The sequence below is a fragment of the Ciona intestinalis genome, unplaced genomic scaffold, assembly GCF_000224145.3.
Source record: "Ciona intestinalis unplaced genomic scaffold, KH HT000029.2, whole genome shotgun sequence".
Classification (NCBI taxonomy): Eukaryota; Metazoa; Chordata; class Ascidiacea; order Phlebobranchia; family Cionidae; genus Ciona; species Ciona intestinalis.
The window spans coordinates 3,860-25,811 of record NW_004190351.2 but is presented as its reverse complement, the minus strand read 5'-3'; the positions used below and the strand labels follow the sequence as shown (position 1 = coordinate 25,811).

The 21,952-nt window shown below is 33.8% G+C and overlaps 2 protein-coding genes across 2 annotated transcripts in view; one reads left to right on the top strand and one right to left on the bottom strand.

Moving 5' to 3' along the window:
• The window catches only part of LOC100183685, a 4,293-nt gene extending 2,420 nt beyond the window's left edge, over positions 1 to 1,873 (top strand). The window contains exon 3 of the mRNA XM_002128996.4: positions 944 to 1,873. Coding sequence (XP_002129032.4) covers positions 944 to 1,150 — 207 coding nt within the window. The 3' untranslated portion in view covers positions 1,151 to 1,873. The remainder of the gene's footprint in view (positions 1 to 943) is intronic.
• LOC100184481 (disintegrin and metalloproteinase domain-containing protein 12) lies at positions 1,232 to 20,155 on the bottom strand. The gene is made up of 21 exons (XM_002129473.4): positions 20,003 to 20,155; positions 19,671 to 19,798; positions 18,723 to 18,884; positions 18,418 to 18,500; positions 17,355 to 17,518; positions 16,851 to 16,945; positions 14,696 to 14,854; positions 14,262 to 14,438; positions 12,867 to 13,000; positions 12,235 to 12,423; positions 11,724 to 11,886; positions 11,394 to 11,508; positions 9,138 to 9,243; positions 6,773 to 6,962; positions 6,336 to 6,404; positions 6,035 to 6,146; positions 5,267 to 5,396; positions 4,855 to 4,945; positions 3,446 to 3,554; positions 2,427 to 2,809; positions 1,232 to 2,367 (listed from the first exon to the last, which is right to left on the bottom strand). Exons 1-21 carry the CDS (start codon positions 20,070 to 20,072, stop codon positions 2,173 to 2,175), a joined length of 3,024 nt encoding a protein of 1,007 aa, XP_002129509.1. The 5' UTR covers positions 20,073 to 20,155; the 3' UTR covers positions 1,232 to 2,172.
• Positions 20,156 to 21,952: the final 1,797 nt, after the last annotated feature.

Genomic DNA, 21,952 nt, shown 5'->3' with positions numbered 1-21,952 from the left:
TGCTTAATATTAATAAAGTTGATGACAACATAAAAACCTTTGTTGCGTAAGTATGAATTCTTATTGTGACGTTTATATTACCAAAGTAAAATTTGGCAGCATTTATTTATATGACTGTAAATACTGTTAATTAATCATCAATTTTCTTTTCAATTTGTTAACAGTTGATTTAGTTGTTTGTTTATTGGTTTGGTTGTGCCTGGATTGGATTTTTGGTTTAATTGTAAGGTTCGGGCGTGGAATATAAGTGTTTTGGTCTAATAAAAAGCTTACTGACTTATACCACATATGAGAAAGACCACTCGTAAAATCTGAAATCTGTGCCTATACCTCCAACTAAATCTCACATCTACCGCAGTGCGAGAATACCATGACACTCAATACGTTAACAACGAAAAAACATAAATATAGGTATTCCTGACAACATTTTGCACATATGAAATAAAGTGTATCTTGCAAGCGGAATAAATATTTTATCGATGTTGTGAAAAATGGCAATCACGTGACCACCACTTCATGCGCATGCGCAGTTTGTAAAATGAGAACGATTTTTTCGGGGAACGATTTTTTTGCGACACCGGATTTTCCCCATAAACGAAATATTGCATTGTGACATCACAGTTCCCGCAAGTGACGTTTTTTACAACTTTGAAATTTGTTTTTTTAAACGTTCATACCATTGCGCCCTCTATAACGTTATAGAGGGCGCCATGGTTCATATCTTTAAAATTAAAACAAAATTTCACAAACTAGGTGTTAATTTAGCATCAGTAAACATAAAACTTTATTCTAATGCAAAAAACTGCGCAACCATGAGAACCGTGGGCCGGACTCTTTAATTAATGAAAAACAAGAACGTTTGACGAAAAACGAATTTTATACTAAACTAACGTGCCTATAAAGGTGTAATAAAGACGACTACTAACGTGTATCAATTTGTCAGGAAAGGCGACTAGAAGGAATCAATCAGGCGGTGAGCTTAAGAAACGTGTGGTATCCTGGAGCACCAGTCAACAGCAGAGAACAGTGGAATCATATATTACTGATTGTCGGTCTACTGCCATCGCGTGGAAGAATGCATGGTTTGCGTAATGGGCTGGACTCGTGGCCGGGCGTTCCTCTATGTGCAAAGCAGATCAGCCCTCTATAATTATGATGTGAGTGTTATCAGGACTTTCTTGATTTATCTTCTTCATCACACTTAAGCTAATAAACATTGTACGTCATTTTTAATTACGGAACTTTGTTTATTTTACTCTTCTTGTATTTGTTAAACACATCACACACACATAGTTAGTAGCTATTATATACGGAAATAAAATATATCTACAAAAGAAAACAGGCTCGGATCACGTTAATTGCACCATCATCCTTTTTACAACGAAGTGCACAAAACCTAGAGTTAGTTACTCTAACTATACCAAGGCAGTCGTCAGTTTGAACACAAGTGGTTGTTAGTTGAGAAGAAAAACAAAGAAGTTCAAACTGGGAAAATTGTTCAAAAAATTAGCGTTTTTATCAGAATCCTCAACTAGAAATAAAAAGACCATCCGGGATACTTGTGCATAGAAAGGAATGCAACTATTTGTTAAATTAAACAAAGGTTTGAATACTTTGTACTGATTTAACAACTTACACAGAAAAAAGGTTTTAAAAACAGCTTGGCTATCTATTCTTAATGGAACACACGAAAAATATGTAAATGCTGCTTCAAGTGATTATATCTAACGGCTGTGAAATTATTTAATTTTGTAAGTGACGATGACAATAAGCTAAGGCAATGTAAGTGCGGGATAATAAACTGTGCATATTTATCTGAATGTTTAATTTAGAACATGTTGATACAACTTTTTTAACATGGTTCAATGTATAACACAATGAAAGCTAAAATGATAAAACAAAAAGTAAAACGTGGATCCAAAGTAAGGTATTATATTATATCATGGGAACAGTGCATGGCATTTCCCATGATCAAAAAGTTTTATTAAGGAACAACTCTTTTAAAAATACAAAATCAAAACAACAAGTTGACATAACATGTTAAAATGTTTTATTTCATTAAAACAACGAGTTACCTGGCTGTTTGTGTAAACGGTTACATTGGATGATTGTTTGGAAAATATTGTCTATTGACATATGTTGATTTGGTATTGAGGAATTAACATTATTTGATTAGGCCCCAAATCTTTGCATTCGTTCCTGCACAGAAAGTTGGGACGGGTCGATTGCATCGTTTGGAAGTTCACCACCCGAATGAGGACGTTGTGTCAATACTTTACTTGGTGGTGGCCTGGTTGTGCTGGCAAGAATTGGATTTGAACCATGAAAGTGGGGTTTGTTTGCAACTAGTGGTTTGAATATTGGCTTCTAAAAACAAAAAAAACATTTAATGAGAGTTTGTGTAAAAATATGTTTTTATAAATTACCTTTTCTGGAGTTGGCTTCTTTGAAACAGTGGGTGGGGGTTGCCCCACTGGGGGAAGTGGAGGTTTCGTTGTTGGAGGTGGTGGGGGGAAGTTGGGTCTGACGGCTGATTGGTTAGAGGGTTTTGTGATTGCAGGTGGGGGTGGATGTCTTGGTGGCTGTGGATGATTGCTGGCTAATGTTGTAGTTGCCTGGGGTTGAACAGGTGGGGGTAATGGAGGAGGGGGAGCAGATCTAACAGGAGTAACTGTGACTGACACTTGGGACGGGGCAATTGGATGAGGTGGGGGTGGTCTGGTTGGGGTGTTTTGTATTTTAGGTGCTTCAAGTGGTGGGGTTGGTTTTGTCATGCTCATGACAATAGGAACAGGTTTCTGGGTGGAAGCTAAAACAAAATATTTAAGAATTTTAGGAATTTTTATTTTGTTATGGCTGGTTTAAAGTACATACCAACAAGAAATAAAAATTGGTGTATTAAAATAAATGTTCAAATGTTATCTAAAAGTACTTTAAAACTTATCATGGTTTATATTGTAACAATTCACCTAAAAGAAGTATTCATTATAAACCAAATCTGTTTATTTTTATTTTCTTTAGTAGTTTCTACACCAGCGGGTTTATTTTATATCATTTTTTAAAAGCTGTTTCATTTTTTAAATCACACTCACAGTATCTCTGTTTATATACGTATAGTCATTTGGTGTTGGTATGCCCTTTAAGTAAACAGACACTTTGAGTGGATTATCAAGCACAAGGTTTAAAACATCTCAAATTGTAAGCCACAAAACTTTTACATAATTTATAATTTTTTTGGCACTTTTAGGTCAAAAGTTTTCACCAACAATAACATAAAACCAAACGTGTCCTGACCCTAAAAAGCTTGACAACAACATTCTCATGCATCACTGTTGTTAAAGCAATATAGATACATCAAACTATTTTAATTAATTTACAAGATTAACAGGTTTTCTACAGTCCGGTGACCCAAAGAATAACTAAGTTATTAAAAGTTCTTTTTAACCTGGTTCATCATTCCATTGGTTGACAGAATCCCAACCAAGAACTGGTTTCTTTTTAACAGCAGATGTTCGAAATTCAACTTCATTTGCTCCATCATCAAACAGGTGCTCCTGCATTAAAGAGTCTTTAATGTTTAAATATAAAGATTACTCTGTTTAATGTCTTTCATGATAATGTACAACACTTGGGTGTTGGTCTGTGATGCCCTTAGATCTCGCTCGTGTAAATGGGAATTATATAAAGAAAAGATTAAAATATTACTATAGAAGTGCCAAGCCTGAACTTCAAAGCTTGGGCCCGCACCTCTTTTTATTTGACCCTTGACACTCCGATGAAAATTGGACCAAGCGCCAAGCCTTATGCTATTGCTATAATGTTGCACACAAGAGCAAAATTAAAAAAAAAGTGAAAGATAGCCAGCAAAGCTTTGTGTTTAATTATTTTTTGTTCTTTGTGAATTTGCTCTCTGGAAAGTAACGAATGGCAGAGTCAACAAATGTACATGTATCGAATTATGGCTAATGCCTTGATATATTTGTTGTAAAATACATTTGTACCAGGCGCAATTGCGCAGTAAGTTGGAACGAATATAATGACCAGCTAGTCCATAATTATTATGACCCTCTGTTAAAAATGTTCCAGACACAAGGTTTACCCGTTGTAACTTTAGTTTTTGAAAAAAGTCAACAGAACCGAGTGGGTATGTTATTTGTAGTTTAGAATAAGTAAGTACTCCCAACAAACTTATTTTACATTAGTTTAATAATCATATTTGCTTAAACAGGATACCTTACATACCATACTGTGTCTATTCAGTGTGAAATTACTTAAGTTGTGTAAAATACAAACTGAATATTTGCTTTATTAAGTAGACCATCAATACTAACATAGTCAAGCGTGACAATGAAGTGATTAGGGTGTTTGTTTCACTAATGGTAATTATTGGCACAGCATGATGTCTGACCTAGTATGACATAGTGATGCACAACTTCGGTACATTCGTATATATTATAATATAATCATTTATAAGTTACGTAAATTTAATTTAGATATCTACCGGATAACTGTAAACAACAGAGTCGAGAGAGCTTATTTAAATCTTTCACAAATATTATGTCTATTTTGAAAAAAGGATTGTTCATTCGGACAACAAAAATTAAATGTGTCATATAGTGATTCTGCTCTTAACCTAGGACAGCATTGGTAGATGCAGAAATATTGAATACACTGTAATGTATGCAGGAGACTTGCAACCAAATGTATTTTTATGTAATTTCAAATCATTAATCGACAAATAATAAAGGAAACCACAATGTATATACATGTATGTATGTATACACTGTTTATTGTATGCTAAAATAAAGATAAATAATGGCGACATTGAAAAACGTGAATCGGGTTTTGTTTTACCTCAGAATTAGATGTAACTCGATCCTTGGTTCGAGCCAGATTTTTCCCACCAGATTTCTTTGCTCTTGCCACGGCTTCCAATCGATCTTTTCTGTAAAATACAAAAAAAAATTTTTTAGAAAAATGTATATATATTTTTTTAACCCTTAGGATAGGAGTAATGCAACTATGCATTTGGAAATAAGTAATTACAAACATGATAATAAGTTCACTTACAGTTAGTAAAAGCTCCTTTGGACGTTAAAAAAATTAAAATACAGTCCTGATGCAATTCCAAAAGACAAATGGATTGTGTTTTTCTAGCACAAACACATACGCCACAAAGCAATATGTGACATTCGGTCAAAAACATAAATTTTGTTAAAGTATTTCTCGTTTAAATATATTTAAGTAAATATAAAAAAATAGCTACCTTCCTTTTTTCCATGATTCGATCTGTGTTCTTCCCGAGCAATATCGATACCAGATAAATAAACCGGATCCCACCACGATGGGGAAGACAACAAGAAACATCACCAACATAAGGATGGTTTGAGTGTCCACTGTGCGATTATCAAGTTATATAAAAACAAATTTGACAATATATTCACTTATAGTTCTAATAGATGTTTTTAACAAATCATGTACCACCACCTGACGTGCACATTCCCTTTCATTACTCTATGAAAAACAGTCTACAAGATTGCTCTATTTTTTTAGGCTAAAAAAGTCAGCAAAACTTGGAAATAACATATAACTATAAACAAAAAATGCTGTCAATTTTCTACCAAATCTGATCAAATCCTGATAGAAAAAAAGTTTTGATTGATTTGTTTTGGTTCAACTTGTTTTTTTTTCGTGAAAGTTGAACCCCAATATTGCAGTAAAACAAAAAGTTTAAATTATCCATATAAATGGTTGTGTAACGAACAGATAATTCAGTTTGCAACGAGTTATTTTACTCCAACTTTTCTACTGTTGATGGTAATGTTTATAAAGTTTTCTAAATGTGCAGTAGGTTGATATTTACAATTATCTTCTTTTAACCTTCATTGTTCACACAATTAAAACAATGTATTCATTTTTAAAAGTATATGAAAAATGAAAACATAAAATATTTTAAAGCTTATAGTTTGTTTGACAGTAATCTAATAATAATGCGGTGATTTGTAAAGATAAGTTAATGTTAAACATCACATACTTGTATTACTGGTGATTGGACCACTATTGACACTTCCGCCATTGCCCTCACTGCTGCAAAATGGAGGCGCCCATCCACGATTGCAGTGACAGTTTCCAAGGTTGTTGCAAACCTATGTATGAAACAAAATCCCATGATGTTGTCATGTGTCTTACCCCCTTCAATTGTTATAATAAATCGATTTAAATATGAAAATATTCCGTTAAATGAAAGCCTAAGCTATTCTTTTTCAAAAATCTTAAACAGGAATATTTTAAAACATATTTTTAAATAAAGTAAAATGTAAAAAATCTTTATTCACCCCATGCCCGTTACATGTTGCATCGCAAGCCATGGGTGGCAAATCATCACATTTTCCATCATTGCAAATCTATATAAGAATGTTCTTTATTATCAACAACATATGTGAATGTTTGTTGTTAACAATGTTTCTAAATCAATAAAAATAATCACAATGCTTGCTAAAAATAAACAATCGTGTCTATTTGTAGCGGCCTTAATTTAGTTCAGTGCCATAGCTTCAGCGCTTGCATCGTAAACAAAATGGTGCCCCAGGTTTGTTGCTTAATCAACATTGCTTCAACCTGGTGGTCACTAATGAGTTGTCAAAATGCTAACCCAACCCATACCAAAGCAAAAATCCTAATAGTAAAAAGTGCGGTGGGTCCAAGATCTACCACGATACTTATTTCATCCCTAAACCCATAATTAAGGTCTCAGTTGGTAAATATGAATCACCTTTCCATCACCGCACCTTGTCCCATCCCTCACCAACCCAGGGTCACTTACATCGGTGGCGTTATCATCAGATGAAATTGTCTTACATTCATATTTACGATCAATTGTGTTCTTAAATGCATATCTATCCCTGGCCACTATTGGTCTGTCTGCTCCTCCGGAACATTGAAGTTTTCCACATTTCGAATTTCTGTGCCAATAAATTGTTTGATGGTGATGATTATACAGAACTACACAAATTTAAAAAGAAAGAATTTAGCAGACAGCAGTAGTACTTATGTAATAGTTTTAATCAGCATCACTGGCGCCCACATAAGGATTGGCGCGACCTCTTGTTTTTATCACAACACAAAGTGTCGGGCTTTTTGGTTTCACAACTCCATAATTATTGAAGACAAAAAACTTTCTACTTGAGTTGTGAGAATACAGATTTATAATTCCTAGAATGTTCCTTGTTTACTACCAAATGTGACGAGAAATAGAGAAAACAGTTGTCCCATCTTCCCCCACCCCACTATATTACATTATGAAAATACTGTATATCAGTGGAAACAGTTAAAACATTGGTGTAAGTTTTCTGCATGTTCATCGTGAATAATGTAACTATTATTTACTAAACTTCCATTAACTATTGGGATTGTTAGAAAACATTTGTGTTTCACGCGCTTACATACGGCACGTAAAGTTTGCGTTTTTTTTTTTTTACTATTCAATATAATTTTAAACCAGCATTCGTGAATGGTTTAAAAGCAGGTAAATCGCGGTTATGCTAATTATAATCGGATTAAATATAAAAGCGAGAGGCGACACTATCAGTAAATTGGAACCAACACATAGTAATATAATTACAAAGTAAATAACTGTCTTTGTAGACATCGCGCGAAAACCAGAGTTGCAGGATAACAGTTTAAGTAATTTTATCCTTAAAATACTTTATTTAAAAATTATGTAAGCATGTTATGTTACACTTTTTCAAAATCCAAAAATTCATAAATCATACAATTTATAAAACACTGGCTTCTGCTAATACTGCTGTTGTTGCATCTCGACAGTTTCACCAAGAATAATGTCACAAAGATTGCTTCGCTTCAAGTGCTAAATCTTTGCTGCCGCATGGGTCCTCCTTTATTTCCAGAGCCAGCGCGAGCGTAATAATCTGATGCTCATGCACAATGTTTGGATCTGTGGTGGTTGGTTGGGCAGTGGGCACATTCCTCCCAATTGTTATAAAACTTTATAATTAATAGTTAAGTTGCAGTAGGACAGTGGTTCTTAAACTGGGGGGCGTGAAACACTCGGAAGGGGGGCGCGAAAAACTATAAAATAAAGTGTTATCACATTGGTGTTCAAAAGCCTTAAATACGACACACGCAAAAATTAAATTAAAATAGCAAACCTTCAACTCTGTTTTTAAACCTCTTACACATACTAAATTATGAGGTGTCAATCCCTATTATGACGCTAATAATTACCGTGTGAATTGCTATTATGTCGTAATTAATTTCCAGGCAAAACAATCGCTATTATGATACGATGAATTCCTACTATTTCGTAACAAACAGCCTACCTGGCTAAGAAAAACATGGTAAATATGAGGTTAAACTATACGACGCAAACGTAAACAGCATGGGTATTTGATTTCACTTTTGCGTTGATCGCGATAATGGGTTTTACGCAATAATACAGATACAGTCAACCAAGGAGGCACGGTTTAAAGCATGTCCGATTGTCAGGTTTGGATGTGGTGGATCATGGCAGAAATTAATTGAACATCACTGTGATAATTTAACAAAAAGGGAGGGTGGGGCGCAAGTGTGTTGAGATCTTCATTGGGGTGGCGTGTTTCAAAAAGTTTAAGAACCCCTGCAGTAGGACATGTGGCGTAACAATTAAACGGACATGTTTCAATTGCAGCACGGCAATGTTTGATACTTAAGTGATTTTATTACCAGATAATTACGAATACCTGACAAACATAAAACACATTATATCCGAGTTTTAACAACCCCCCCTTTCTGTCGCACAGGCACTCACACTAGCCTACGCTTTTAGTCAGTGAGAAAAGTGCGTAAAACATATTACGTCCGAAATTTGAGTTAACCTTATAATGTTTTTTTTAATTACTCCTCCTCGTAAATATATTCAAGCGGGATGTGCAACATCATATAGTGGGGAAACTTACAAACAAAATTCTAGGTTTATTTTACATATCAGTGTTATTTATGTAAGATTTATAAACTGAGAACTGTACAGCTTTTAAAACATGGGCAAGTACAGTAGCAACTGTAATGTGATTTGTACCAAAGAAATAATCAATTTAAACTTAACAAATAAACAAGATAAAAAGTGAAATACAAAAACTTACTCCTTGGTGCAAATAATAAAGCCACTTGTTCCCCTTCCACAATTTCCATTCCAATTACCAAGTTTATTCACTCTTTCATAACAGATGTCATTCCCACTTACAGCTCCTACAAATCATACATAATAAAGATACAATATATTGAATGAATCACAATATATTATGGACACGCCTCCGAGCACACCCACGACAGAAAGGCACTTGCATGCCTTAGCCACGTGACTTGCGCAATGTGCCGCAGTCAGCGTGATTCATTATTAATTATGTAGCTATGTAGTTATTTGTGTAGCTATGTAGTTATTTTGTGTAGCTATGTAGTTATTTTGTGTAGCTATGTAGTTATTTTGTGTAGCTATGTAGTTATTTTGTGTAGCTATGTAGTTATTTGGGTTGCCATGTCGCAATTAAGTGCCCCATATATATACGCATGTGCTCGCCTTAGTTTTTATTCTACAATTTGGCTTCTCCATACAAGCCCAAGAACACAACATAGTTATTGTGCATTTTGGTCACTTGGTTGAGATCCCAACCTCGTCGCCAATAACTCTGTTGTGTACTTGGGTTTGTATGGATAAGCCAAATTGTAGAATAAAAACTAAGGCGAGTCACAGTTTTTAATTGTTAGACTAGTTTCTTTGCATGTATATATATTTATAATATATATATATTAACCTTTTACCTGCCGCCTATTTTTTCAAATTTTTTAATTTTTGACCAGGTCTCATCTAATTGGATTTTGTAGCCAAACCTTTAGCAGTTAGAGCAAAACAAGCTATAGAAAGTTTGAAGAGTATAAAATTCTCTTTAACTTCATATTTTTAATTTTTTGATGACATCATCAAAAAAACGATGACGTCATAATGAATTTTTCAATATAGAATATTTCAGGAATGAACAAAAATATCCAAAAGTAATGCATTGCAAACTTAATAAGTATCAAATTATCTTTCTTTTGATGTATAAAATGTACTTCTAGCATGTTCATACAGGTAAACATCTTATAAAGAGTCATAGGTGTCATACTTTCGAACCTCCTAATGATGGTGCTCTGGACAAACTTATTGTTTTCAGTGAATAAACTAAATTGTGGTCTGTTATATTCATCAATGAGGCTCTGGAAAACACAAATTCAATGACAAAACAAAGTAAATAACATGTTAAAAAAGCTTTGAAACATCAAACATAGTTTAAAATGTCCTCAGAATGATTCGCTTGATTTTCATTGAAAGAAAGTAAAGTTTCCTTACTTGAATTTCCTATAGGTCCTATTCCTGCTGAATACAACATCAAATCTCGTTTAAAACGAAATATATATATATTTTTTACCCATCCACTTTAGTACAAATATCATAAAAAGTGGTCAGGCAAAATAGTCATAAATTTTTGAAATTTTTAATTTTCAAACAGATTTGCTTATTTTGTACATATAAACCACACTAATTAGAGTAATATCAGCTAATTCAACAACTAAAAGCAAAGAAAATGCAAGCCTATGCCCCAGTGTCAACATCGCTTGAGTTACTTTGTGAATCAAAAATTGCTACTCCGAATTGGCGCGAACAGGAGATTACAGCAAAATTGGGGACATAACTAAAGGAAAATGGATAAATTTGGCTAAAAATGTTCAAAAACTTTGACAAAACAATACTCAAAATGTTTAAATACGTTGATATATTTTTTATTGCTGAAATCAAAAGGAAATTGCTTCTTCTTTCAAATGAAACCAAATTTGGGATCGTTAATGGAGAAATGAACGCAGAATCGCCGTTCAAGTGGCGTGTGGTTCCAAACCGACTTTATTCGCCATGGGCAGTTAAAGAGTTAATGTTAAAAAGTTTTATAATTTATTATTATAATTTCTTTCTTGGAAATTTTCCTTTGAGAATGAATAAATGTTGAATGTAACTTACTTTATCCTCGGTGCCGGAAAACCACAGTCGTTACCACACGGGTGTTTATACACCTCGCGCCAGCGTACGAGTTACCATGTATATTACTTGTAGGTGATTATTTTTGTTTTTTTCATTTTTATGCATAATTTGAACAACCCATTAGTGAACACTGGGTTATACAATTGCTATTCAGTGCTCAAAGACACATACGCACACAATGGTAGCAGCCAAGAGACCATTACCACTGGTTTCAGGAAGGTGGGCTAACCATTTTGCTACAGCTGCGGATCAGAAAAATATACCAATATCAGCGAGACATTAGGATTTTTGCATATCAAATTTACTGATGATTGAAACCCACACTTACCCTCCCCCCATATTCCCTGGCATTGTAAATCATGTGTCAGGCAAACACCTTGTGCACAAGCAGCTTGGTTGCCATTACATGGACTTCCATTTTGTCTGTACACGTTACCTGGACACTGCAACAGAAACAAAAGTCATCTGGCACTGATAGTCTATATTCATGTACAATTCCATTTGCTGTTTAACTGCATTTTTAAAGCTTGTTAAACTTTTACAGCTGAAGGCTTACCAAACTACTGTAGTACGCCAACCAATAGAAATCAAATTTTAGATGGCAACCCAAGGGTTAAAAAGCTTAATACTTTCAAAACAAAATTTAGAACTGACTCACATTAGCAGAGGTACCAGTGCAATACTCAGCCAGGTCACATATGTTGTTGTTCGTATCTCGACATATCTGACCAGCAGGGCTGTATTGACATCCAAAGCAGCATGGACCAGTATCACACGACGCTCCTGAGATCAGCTTGCATGTCGTCGCATTACAACATTGACTGTTTCAAGCAAATATGGAAATTATATTTCAGGACTCAATAAATAATATTCACACAGTGGTGCAACTATATAAGAATAATCAATACAGTGGTTTTCAATTCGGCAAAAACAAACTATATATTTAAAGGGAGAGACACCAAAGCAATGGCATGTTTTACAATGGCCATGCACCAACCTTATTGGTTCAAAAAAATATTACAAAATCTTCCTACTTCCAATGTAAACAAACGAGTAAAACAAAAGCATGGTACGTTTTAAAATCACACAAAGCAAATACTTTCAAATTTCAAACCAATAATTTCATTAGTAGTGGTATCTGGTATGTAAATAGGTTTATTAATCTTCACCTGAGGCATTCATCAACACCACCACAGTCACAATCCTCTCCCATTTCAATGATATCATTACCACACTTAGGTCCACCATACAATCGACTTGGATCAGGAACGTTCAACAAACAGTTGCCCAACCCCTCAGTGATGCTCTGTGCCAAGTATTCTTTACTACACGATGACCAATCCTTTTTAAAACTAGACCTAAAAATGTAATTAATATTGAAAATGATTCCTGTTATAAATATAAGCTTTTCTTAGCATACAAAAAGTTTGATATGAAGCTGTACGGAATTTCATTTTCAAACTTGTTTATTATTACATCAACAAAAATAAACCACTGATGCAAAAATAACAGTTGTGTAAAATTTGCTCCGCCATAATATTTTGCCTCGGTACCACTCTGCATGTGAATTTAGATGTTTAAATAAAATATTATACCAACTCAGAACAAATTTAAGACCGTCCTATGTTAGCTTAACTTTGGGCTTAACCAGAAAGGAGAAGTTAGCAAACTACTAACCAACTAATCCACCCCTGTTATAACTAATTTTAAACGCCACACAAGAACAAAAATTATACATCATTAAAAGTCCAACCATTGAATTAATTGAATACTTGGATTTATTCAATAAAATGTTGTTTACCCTGATGAAGAGGCCATGAGACATTGAGCACCTGGAGGACAAACACAACTTGCGGAGTCATGATGCATTCCAAAGTTATGTCCCATCTCGTGTGCAAGTGTGGTAGCCGTGTAAAAGACATTAGTTTGATGATCCTATATCATATACGTTATATATAACTTCCTATTAGCTACAAATACCTACATTCAACAATAAACATAATCACCTACTAAACACAAACAAAAACACTCCATCATTAAGCTATTCAAACTGTGGGCAACAAAACAGTTCTGTTAGGAACAGGCAAAGTCTTAAAATCCAGGATTTCCGACTGTTGCTAAAGTAAATTTGGAGAGAAAGTTAAACTGATAGTTCGTCATCAAGAAGAAAAAATCACACAAATTGTTTTGATTTTAGAAAAAAATGCTTCGCTAGTAAACTCGTTGTCGTAATATATTTGCTCTGATTGATATACTGTACCAGGGCAGTGGGCTCTATTGTGCAGAGACACTACTGCAGTAAGACCACTAACAAACTTATTTTATGCTGGTTTAATGAGCACATTTTACTTTTAATTCACAGGTACTGGTAGTGGTGAACCAAAGTGATCCTAGAATACAAATAATATAGTGGCCACTTTTGATACTCTACTCGTGCTATAAACACACAAAGTTAAGGCACTGTACTAACCAGACCTCAGCGGTATCGATTCTAAAATAGAACTTTATTAATTCGAAAAAATATTAAATTAATCAAGATTTGTCATAAAAAGCATATTTATAGAATTTTCTACCTGATTCAGCTTCGAATATGTTATAGCCAGAGTCGGTATAAGTTAACAAGAGTTATTTTATGTCGCTCATTGAAATCCGATAGAACACAGCATACAGGGCTAACTTGATCATAAACATAATATAAATATGTGCATATAAAGTTAAACTTATTCTATTTCAAGCTTTTAAAATAAACACAGGATGCAAATTAAAGAAAACAAATTTTCAACTAGATGCGTTGATTTATTAAAGCTTAAAAGTGACTTGCAGTTTTCGAGTTCCACGAATAATCTCAGCGCATATACATCAGCGCCCGGTACAAATATATTAATCGGAACAAATATATCACGACCACCGAGGAAAAGAAAGTGTTGCTTACATGTTATGAAAATAAACACAAAAAAATCTATAACTAAATAATGGTAATTTATGAATATCCCAACATGTTTTAAAATTGTAAATTATAAAAAAGTATTAATATATTTATTTTAAATATTGCTGTGCTGCTAAGTCAAAGGTATATTCTGAGTCAAAGTGTGCCTAAGCATAAATAGACAGAAAACCTATTAAAATCTCTAAAAATCCATTTTATTACTCATAATAATACACATGTAATACAATTAACTTGAAGGTCAAATCATACCTGGTTAACTCCACCAGATCTTGATGTACACATTGTTTTTACAGAAGCCATACCGATGGTGCTTCCCTCAAACGAACCCCCGTACAACAGCTGAGCATTATCAGTGTATTTCCAATATGAATTGGGAGGCTCTGATGAGATCTTCCTTTGTCGGTATGATAAAAACTCATTCAGGACCTTTGAGGAATTTATTACATTAAGTTTATATTAAAGTCTCAACTTTATTATATGACTAGCCAGGGACTGACAAACTTGAGTTATTTTAGGGTAGTGAAATCTATTTATTCCTATCACAACCACAGATGTAAGAGAAATACTGCAATGATACAACATTCAAAATATATATCAAGATTTCATGTAAAGTATACACAACATATAAATGTGCATAACCATATGGTAGAAAATGTCAACACAAGAACATTGTGGTATTCCACCTCTTGTGCGTTGGTTTTCAGTGGAATTTTGTCTTGTGTTTTCCAAACTTCTATATGAGACAACACAACATGAATTTTAAGTTTTTTGTAGAATCCATTGATGTAGTTGACAAGTTCCTTTATTCGGTTATCCAGGTCCACACGTGAATACTTGGCTGCCTATGACAACACAATACATGGGTAAAGGTATTAAGTTTTTTATACTCCTAGAACATTAAACCTGTGATTCAATATTTTCGATATTCATAAAACCACAATCATATTTTCAGTCACCTACAAGCTAATCAAGCTATCGCAGGAAAGTTTATTCTTATTGACAAACATAACAATAGTTACTAAAGATTGCAACATTGTTAAGTAACTTGTTCTAATGCAACGTAACTATTAATTATGATGGATCAAGGGGACCATAATATTTAACAGCCCAACGAATCACAAGATTGAAACCTTGTGTATTAGCATCACAATTTTACACTCTGCGCTGGCGTAAAAAATAAAGAAAGACGCATGAGATAGCATACATTTCACACCTAACAAGTGAAGCAATCGTTCTGAATTTATTCTCGTGAAATTGGACAGAATGAAACTGGTTCTTGGGCGGTGCAATTGAACAATTTTTGTTGGTTTTACTTTACTGTTAGCGTAGCTGCTCGCTTTTGTATTTGCACCAAGTAAAATTTAAATAATCTTGATTTATCTGCATTTAAACCAATCACCAGAAACAGAAAATTTACAAAAAGTACTAATCGTATGGAAGCGAATAAAACGCGATTGTTTACCAACAATCTCGTTTGTGGTGTAACAATCGTAATAGTTTATCAAAGCTATTCTGACGTAAATATTCGTTACATTATCTGTGCCAATGTTTCATACATCTACCTTTTTAATAAAGTAGTATTAGTTTTAATTTACCGCATAAAGTAGAATAAATATTATTATGAACCACGGCCTACTAGAGATACGGCCTGATAATTCACATTTTACGTTTGAAATTAGAAGGCCTATTATACGTCACAACCATCATTATTATCCCATTGTTATCCATTGTTTGGGTGTAAACATATCAGCATAGTATACAGTTTATTTTGAATATTCATTTAAAAAAGAAGGTGTATACTAGTTGCAAAGAGAGTATTAGGGTTGTTTTGCATTAATGAAGTGTTTTAAAATTAACTGTAAGATAACCTACAGGTAGTCTTTTTTGTTAGAACAGATTACATAGTCCCGTATTACTGGGATTCGCACTCAGTCGAAGAAAATTACGAGACAGTATATTCAGTATAGCTCTCTATATCTTTTACTACTGAAACAACTTTTGTGTCTAAACCAGTGATTGTGTCTAAACTAAACTAGCGCACATTAAGTTAGTAAACAAGACAGTTTTAGTAATCGGTCGTTTGGTTTGCAGGTTCAATGATTATTTGTCTATGTATAGATGTTTTATTTTCAACGTGACACACTTTCGCGTCTGAACTTACTTACTGATACAGTTCATTCAAATTATATTATATACATTCAACTACAGTTTACCATGGTCTACAAGTGCGCTGCATGTTTAAATTGGTCTTGTTATCAGTCTTTATTATGTTTACAAGTGTTTATTTATAATATTATTTTGCTGTTCGGTCGCTTCTAACGCTGCGTGTAGCTATACTTGTGTAAATAATTGACCTCATTGCTAAATTCAAATGTTTTTCAATGCGTTTTTCCCATTACTGCTACCTTTTTTAGGCAAAAATACATGACGTAACAATAGAAAATAATGGTGTTTGTGACCTATAATAGGCTTTCTAATTTCAAACGTAAAATGTGAATTATCAGGCCGTATCTCTAGTAGGTTGTGCCTGTGGTATGAACAACCAATAAAAGGGGTGTTTTATCACGGCAGAGATAATCGTTGACTGAACCTAAATAAGAAAGTCCCCTTTTGAACGCACTACTTGATATAAAGGAATATAAGAATGAAATAAAACAATGATGGTAACTTAGCAGTAAGGTTTTAAACAGCCTGAATTATATTTATAAAAACTTAGTTTTCTCGTAATAAACAAGATCATGTTACACAAGCAGCACCTATTCATGTGTCAATATGACTGATATAGAAACCAGGGTACACCAATGAGAAACAGCGTAAACCATATTCTCGCTTACTCACCTGTGCTTTATCTGCAACAATAAGTAACTCTAAAAACTTCTTTTCAGTTGTTGCTTCACGCTTTTGTCTGTGTTGTTCATTTTGTCTCAGCATTCCTGTGTGATGATCATCAACACAATATTTAATATTGAAAAACAGTTCTATGTTTTATTTATTCTTTCACATTTAATGTGGCAAAGAAAGCAAGAATATTTTTGACATATATGTTTAAGCAAGAATAGGTTTATAATTTATTTTATTAACAAAAAGGCAGGTATTCCATTAAATTTCCTTAGTATTTCAGAAACTACAACCATAAAAGTTGAGTGACACCTTTTCCTGTGGGAAATCCCATGCATTGTTGCACAGCCAATTCTTTTTACTCTAGCGTTTTTTTATGTAAGTTGGTATGCCCCTTTAACAGACATTGCCATTAAACTACTTGTCATTAAAAGGTTTGTTAGTCATACAGAAAAAAAACAAAACAAAAATTTACATGTCTGCGAACTGAAAGCGCCGATATACCTGCAAATGAATCCACATTTACAACCGCATGTCCCATGTCTTGATTCCCACAAGTACCAACTTCATTCAGTGTTTGGTCTTTAGGTCGGTATACAACATGTTGTGTGGAATGTGGAGATAGTGGTTCAATTAACAGGAAATCATCCGAAAGTGCGATACATCCTCTAATGTAAAGATAAACGTCAGGCATTCAAATACATTGCAAGGTGTGCATTGAATTTTTATGCACAATGTTTGATTTCCTTATTCAGAAATAGAAATGTTGCATGTCAATATATGAAAAACTAAAAAATTTGCTTAAAAGGCCTAAAATCTAAACAATGTATAACTTGTCAAACTGTTTAAAGTTATGCAGTTGCATTACTTTTTATTGAAACTATATTAGGACTATGACTATATCAGTAGCCAGAAAATGCAGTGCGAAGACTTACATAAATAGTTAGTTACAATGAGTTGGCCTACTGTACAAGGGTACTTTAACATTGAACAAATAATGTATAATATTTGTAGCCACTTGTAGGGTGTTGCTCACCATGCAAAATGTAGACATTACGTCACTCAATCAATGAAAGGACGTGAAACATTTAATTGAATGATTAATGTTTATATGTTTCATTATGATGTCATAATCATGTGGGAGTTTAAGTAAAAATTTGAAACCAGTGCGTGCATTATTATTTGCATCATAAAAAAACTTTTCTATGATATAATGCATACCCAAACAAGCAAATACATAACAAAGTCACATGCCTGCTACTGCTAAGTTAAGATACATATTAAGAATATAATAACCCGCAACATTCTACTATTTTAGAAACTTTTGAAAACCCACCCAAGTTCTGAGGTAGAACTAATTACTAATGAATAACAATTGAAAAAATACACAAACAAATTTATAAATTACATGAGCTACAAAATGTACTAATGTTGTTGTAGCCCATAACAAGATAAAATCACACTTGATTCCTCTCTCCTAATCTCGCTTAATTTTCATAAATAAAATTCATTTTACTTTTATCTTGCACCATCTTCAAATTACTTTTGCTGAATCATATAGTCTCACCTTAACCCATCACACGTGCTCATAATCACATGACTTCCTTCCATATTAACAACATGACCTTGGTAATAGCAGTGATTTCGTTCCTAGGAATAAACAACAATTTAAAATGTGTAATTCCACAGGTTCTCCTATTTTTACCGTGTTTTTTGTTACCAAGTATTGCACCACTCATGCCACACACAACTAAAACAATATCGACCACACCAATTTAAGATAAACCTTTGACATAGGTACATAACTAAGTCAACATATCTAAATTAATTGTAAAGTTGCTTAAATTATCAGCCAAACAAAGTTGTATTGACCTGTAGATTTGGTTTGTCCATTATAACCTGACCATCATCCGTATGAATGGAAGTAGAAAAATCTTTAGGAAGAAGTTCTTCATTTAATTTTAGCTCAAGTATGTATGTTTGATTTTCAAATTTGAAAGAAAAGTAAGTTTGCTTTGAGTGAATGCCGGGAACCTGAGAAATATTTAATTTTAGAATCTCAATTATCAAAACATGACTAAGTTTATATGAATGAATAAAGTTTACTTGTTTTATCCTCGCATGACAGGAAAACGACAATTGCAATATCACGACTTGTTCTGTTTTATACCCATTGTTGCCACTTTCGAGTTACCACGTATGTAACTTTGTCATTGCTTGTTTTTATGACTAACATGATGCGCTTAAAAACAGACATACAAACACTACCAACGAGCTGAATATGAATGAAGTATAAAAGGAAAATTCTTGGTACGGTTTAGACTTGATAAATTTAGACATAAAACGTGATTTGAGGCTACAGTTTCAATTTTATTACCTTTTATCATTTTCGAACTGTTTATGCAAAAGTAGCTTATAAAAATGTCCACCAAATATAAACACTTTATCGTAACTGGGAATGCACCGGATCGGGTCCAATTATCCGGTTAAATATCAACTTTTTTGTGGTATTTGGACCCGGCCAGGTATCACAATTACTCTGTACGGGTTATTTCACCAATATATTAGATGTTCGTCCTTAAATAAAACAAAAAATGGTTTGTACAGAGAGTATTTGTAAGTAATTTTAATATTGTATACAATTGCAGTTCGAACATGATATGCGCAGAACAATGGCAACAGTGTGTTAATCTCCGTGACCGTTAGTTATCCCACAGACAAACAATATTAACAAAGCACAAGTTTAACACATTGGGGGTTTGAAACAAGTTTAACACAAAACTACAATAAACGAAATATTTGGAATGAACAAATACTAACGACATGTAATTCTGTTGACAAATCTCTCTTTTTAAGTCTTGCATGTTTATCTTCTGCTTGATGAGGAATAACGATTGTATATTGCTTCAAACGAGTTAACAAGGTTGAGGCAAATGATGAGCTTGACCCTGGAATACAAGCATTGTGAAATGATATATTTTCATTATAACATTGTGCAAGGTTATGTTATACTTAATCATTTTTTTTTCTAAATAGCAATGAGGCCCCATTAGAAAAGTTAGCAAAATATTTTATTTGTGTGAAACCGGAAATGTAAGTTAAATACATAAAAGAAACTAAGAAACAAAAAAAAATCCTGGTTATGTTCTCACCTACGAAAAATGATGCATTGCTATTTTCTACAAGCACGAAACATATAAAAACAAGTTTCAATAACTCCATATTGCTTATTAGCACACTGCCATAACGTTTATAATTAGCCTACTCATGTACGAGTTACTTTATACAAAATATTACTACATAAATACATAATAAGTAACACATCTATCTGTTAAATGTGGTCGTTACCGACTGTGGGATTACCTTCACAAGTAACCAACTGACAAACTCTGTTGTTTAGAGACTGGCGCCTTTTTCTTACGTTCTCTCGTCCGATTATGACGTAAGCATGGAAAAAAGCGTGGAATGCTCAACCAAAAAGATTAAAACCAATGAGTAGAAACTCTGACGTAACAATGGCAAACTTGCTGATATGTTTCGTACCCCGTCACGCTTCAATGCATCACGAAAAATTCAAAAACTATCGGTAACCAGGTACGCTATAACGCATTTGAAGTCTATATACATAGAAGAATTTGGAGTCGATATATTTAGTGATTGGTAACGGAATTTTATTCAATGGCGAACGCTTGTTGCTTACCGAACTGTTTAAATAAGGCACCGGTGCCGTTATTTCGTGTACCGACCAAACGATGGTGCAAAAAGAATATGCTTGAGTGGGCCGATAACTTTGAAAAGTTAATCCGTGGATACCGCGCGGATAAAAACATTAACGATCTCTTTAAACGAGATTCAGTGAGAATTTGCGAGAATCATTTCCTTCCATCTGATATTCATCAAAGTAAGCATAAATTTGGATTTTATTTTCAGTTTTCTCAATTTAATGTAATATCGCAGAAGGAACACGCAAAGAACTACGGTACAACGCTCTACCTTCCCAAAATTTACCAATTAAAAGTCATCCAGAAATCAAATCAAAACCACGTGCAATGCCAAAAATCAGAATTTCAACAACCAAATTGTATTTTAAAACGTTTACTTTATTTTATAACCGAAATTCAAAACTTCCAAAAGGATGGACCCAATTTGTAGAAAGTGAGAGCAGATACGTTAATTTTCAATTTCGAGATGGGTATGATCAATGTAAATATCACTTGAAAGTTGACCCAGATTTCAATGGCATCTTACTATGGATGGGCTGGTGCTAAACCTTTGAATCTTAAAATACCTGAAAACACTGTGGCAAATACTCTTATCAGTGTGATGAATTTGACCACATGCCCTGGGGTTCAATATAAGACCAGCCATGGCCTACTCAATACACGGCCTAGGAATACACCGAAACTGCTCAGAAAATAAGAGGCCTATTGACGCGAATAATGCCCATTATAATACATTGTTACGTCACGGTTTTATGAATGGATTTTGCTGTCTGACTGTAGTTTTTGCATCAAATAACAGTTTATTTACCATTCCGGTTAAATTGCCTTATTTTTCGGGTTATTTTATCAACATCTTATATTTTTATAAATGTTTAAGCATGACTGAACAGATAGGAGTTACTTTTAACCACGTGCGGCATACAAGTAAGTTTTACCGACAGTTTAGTTTGGCTCAGTCGCTGAGTGAAAATAGTATTTGGCTTAAAACAGAAGATTTTTAAGACAGCCTATGCATATCTAGCAAAACAACACCGCAGTAACAACAAGTAAGTTAATTGATATGTCCGTTGTGGACTTTTAAAATCGGTCCTTAATATATAGGTATATAGGATAACAGTATAGGATATTGGATAAACACAAGCATTAGCCTTTTGTCTCAAGGTGCTTATGCCTTGATCTGTTCTGCTGCTCATAACCCATTTTCTACTCGAGGTTTTTTTTTGTTAAAGCAGGACAGAGGCTCTTCCTCGAGGTCAAAAAATGGGTCATACAGCACATCATAAATTAAGACTGTATAATACAAACAAACTCACGATAGCCTCCCTTCGTACTTAAGTGTTGTGTCTAACTTTAGACCTTTGTCGCTGTTTAAATTTGACT

Coding starts and splice junctions, on each gene's coding strand:
- LOC100184481 (XM_002129473.4), bottom strand. CDS start 20,072: ATGGAGTTATTGAAACTTGTTTTTATATGTTTCGTGCTTGTAGAAAAT. Junction 11,509..11,723: donor GCACTGGTACCTCTGCTAAT/GTGAGTCAGTTC, acceptor TTTCTGTTGCAG/TGTCCAGGTAACGTGTACAG. Junction 5,397..6,034: donor TCCAATCACCAGTAATACAA/GTATGTGATGTT, acceptor ATAATCGCACAG/TGGACACTCAAACCATCCTT.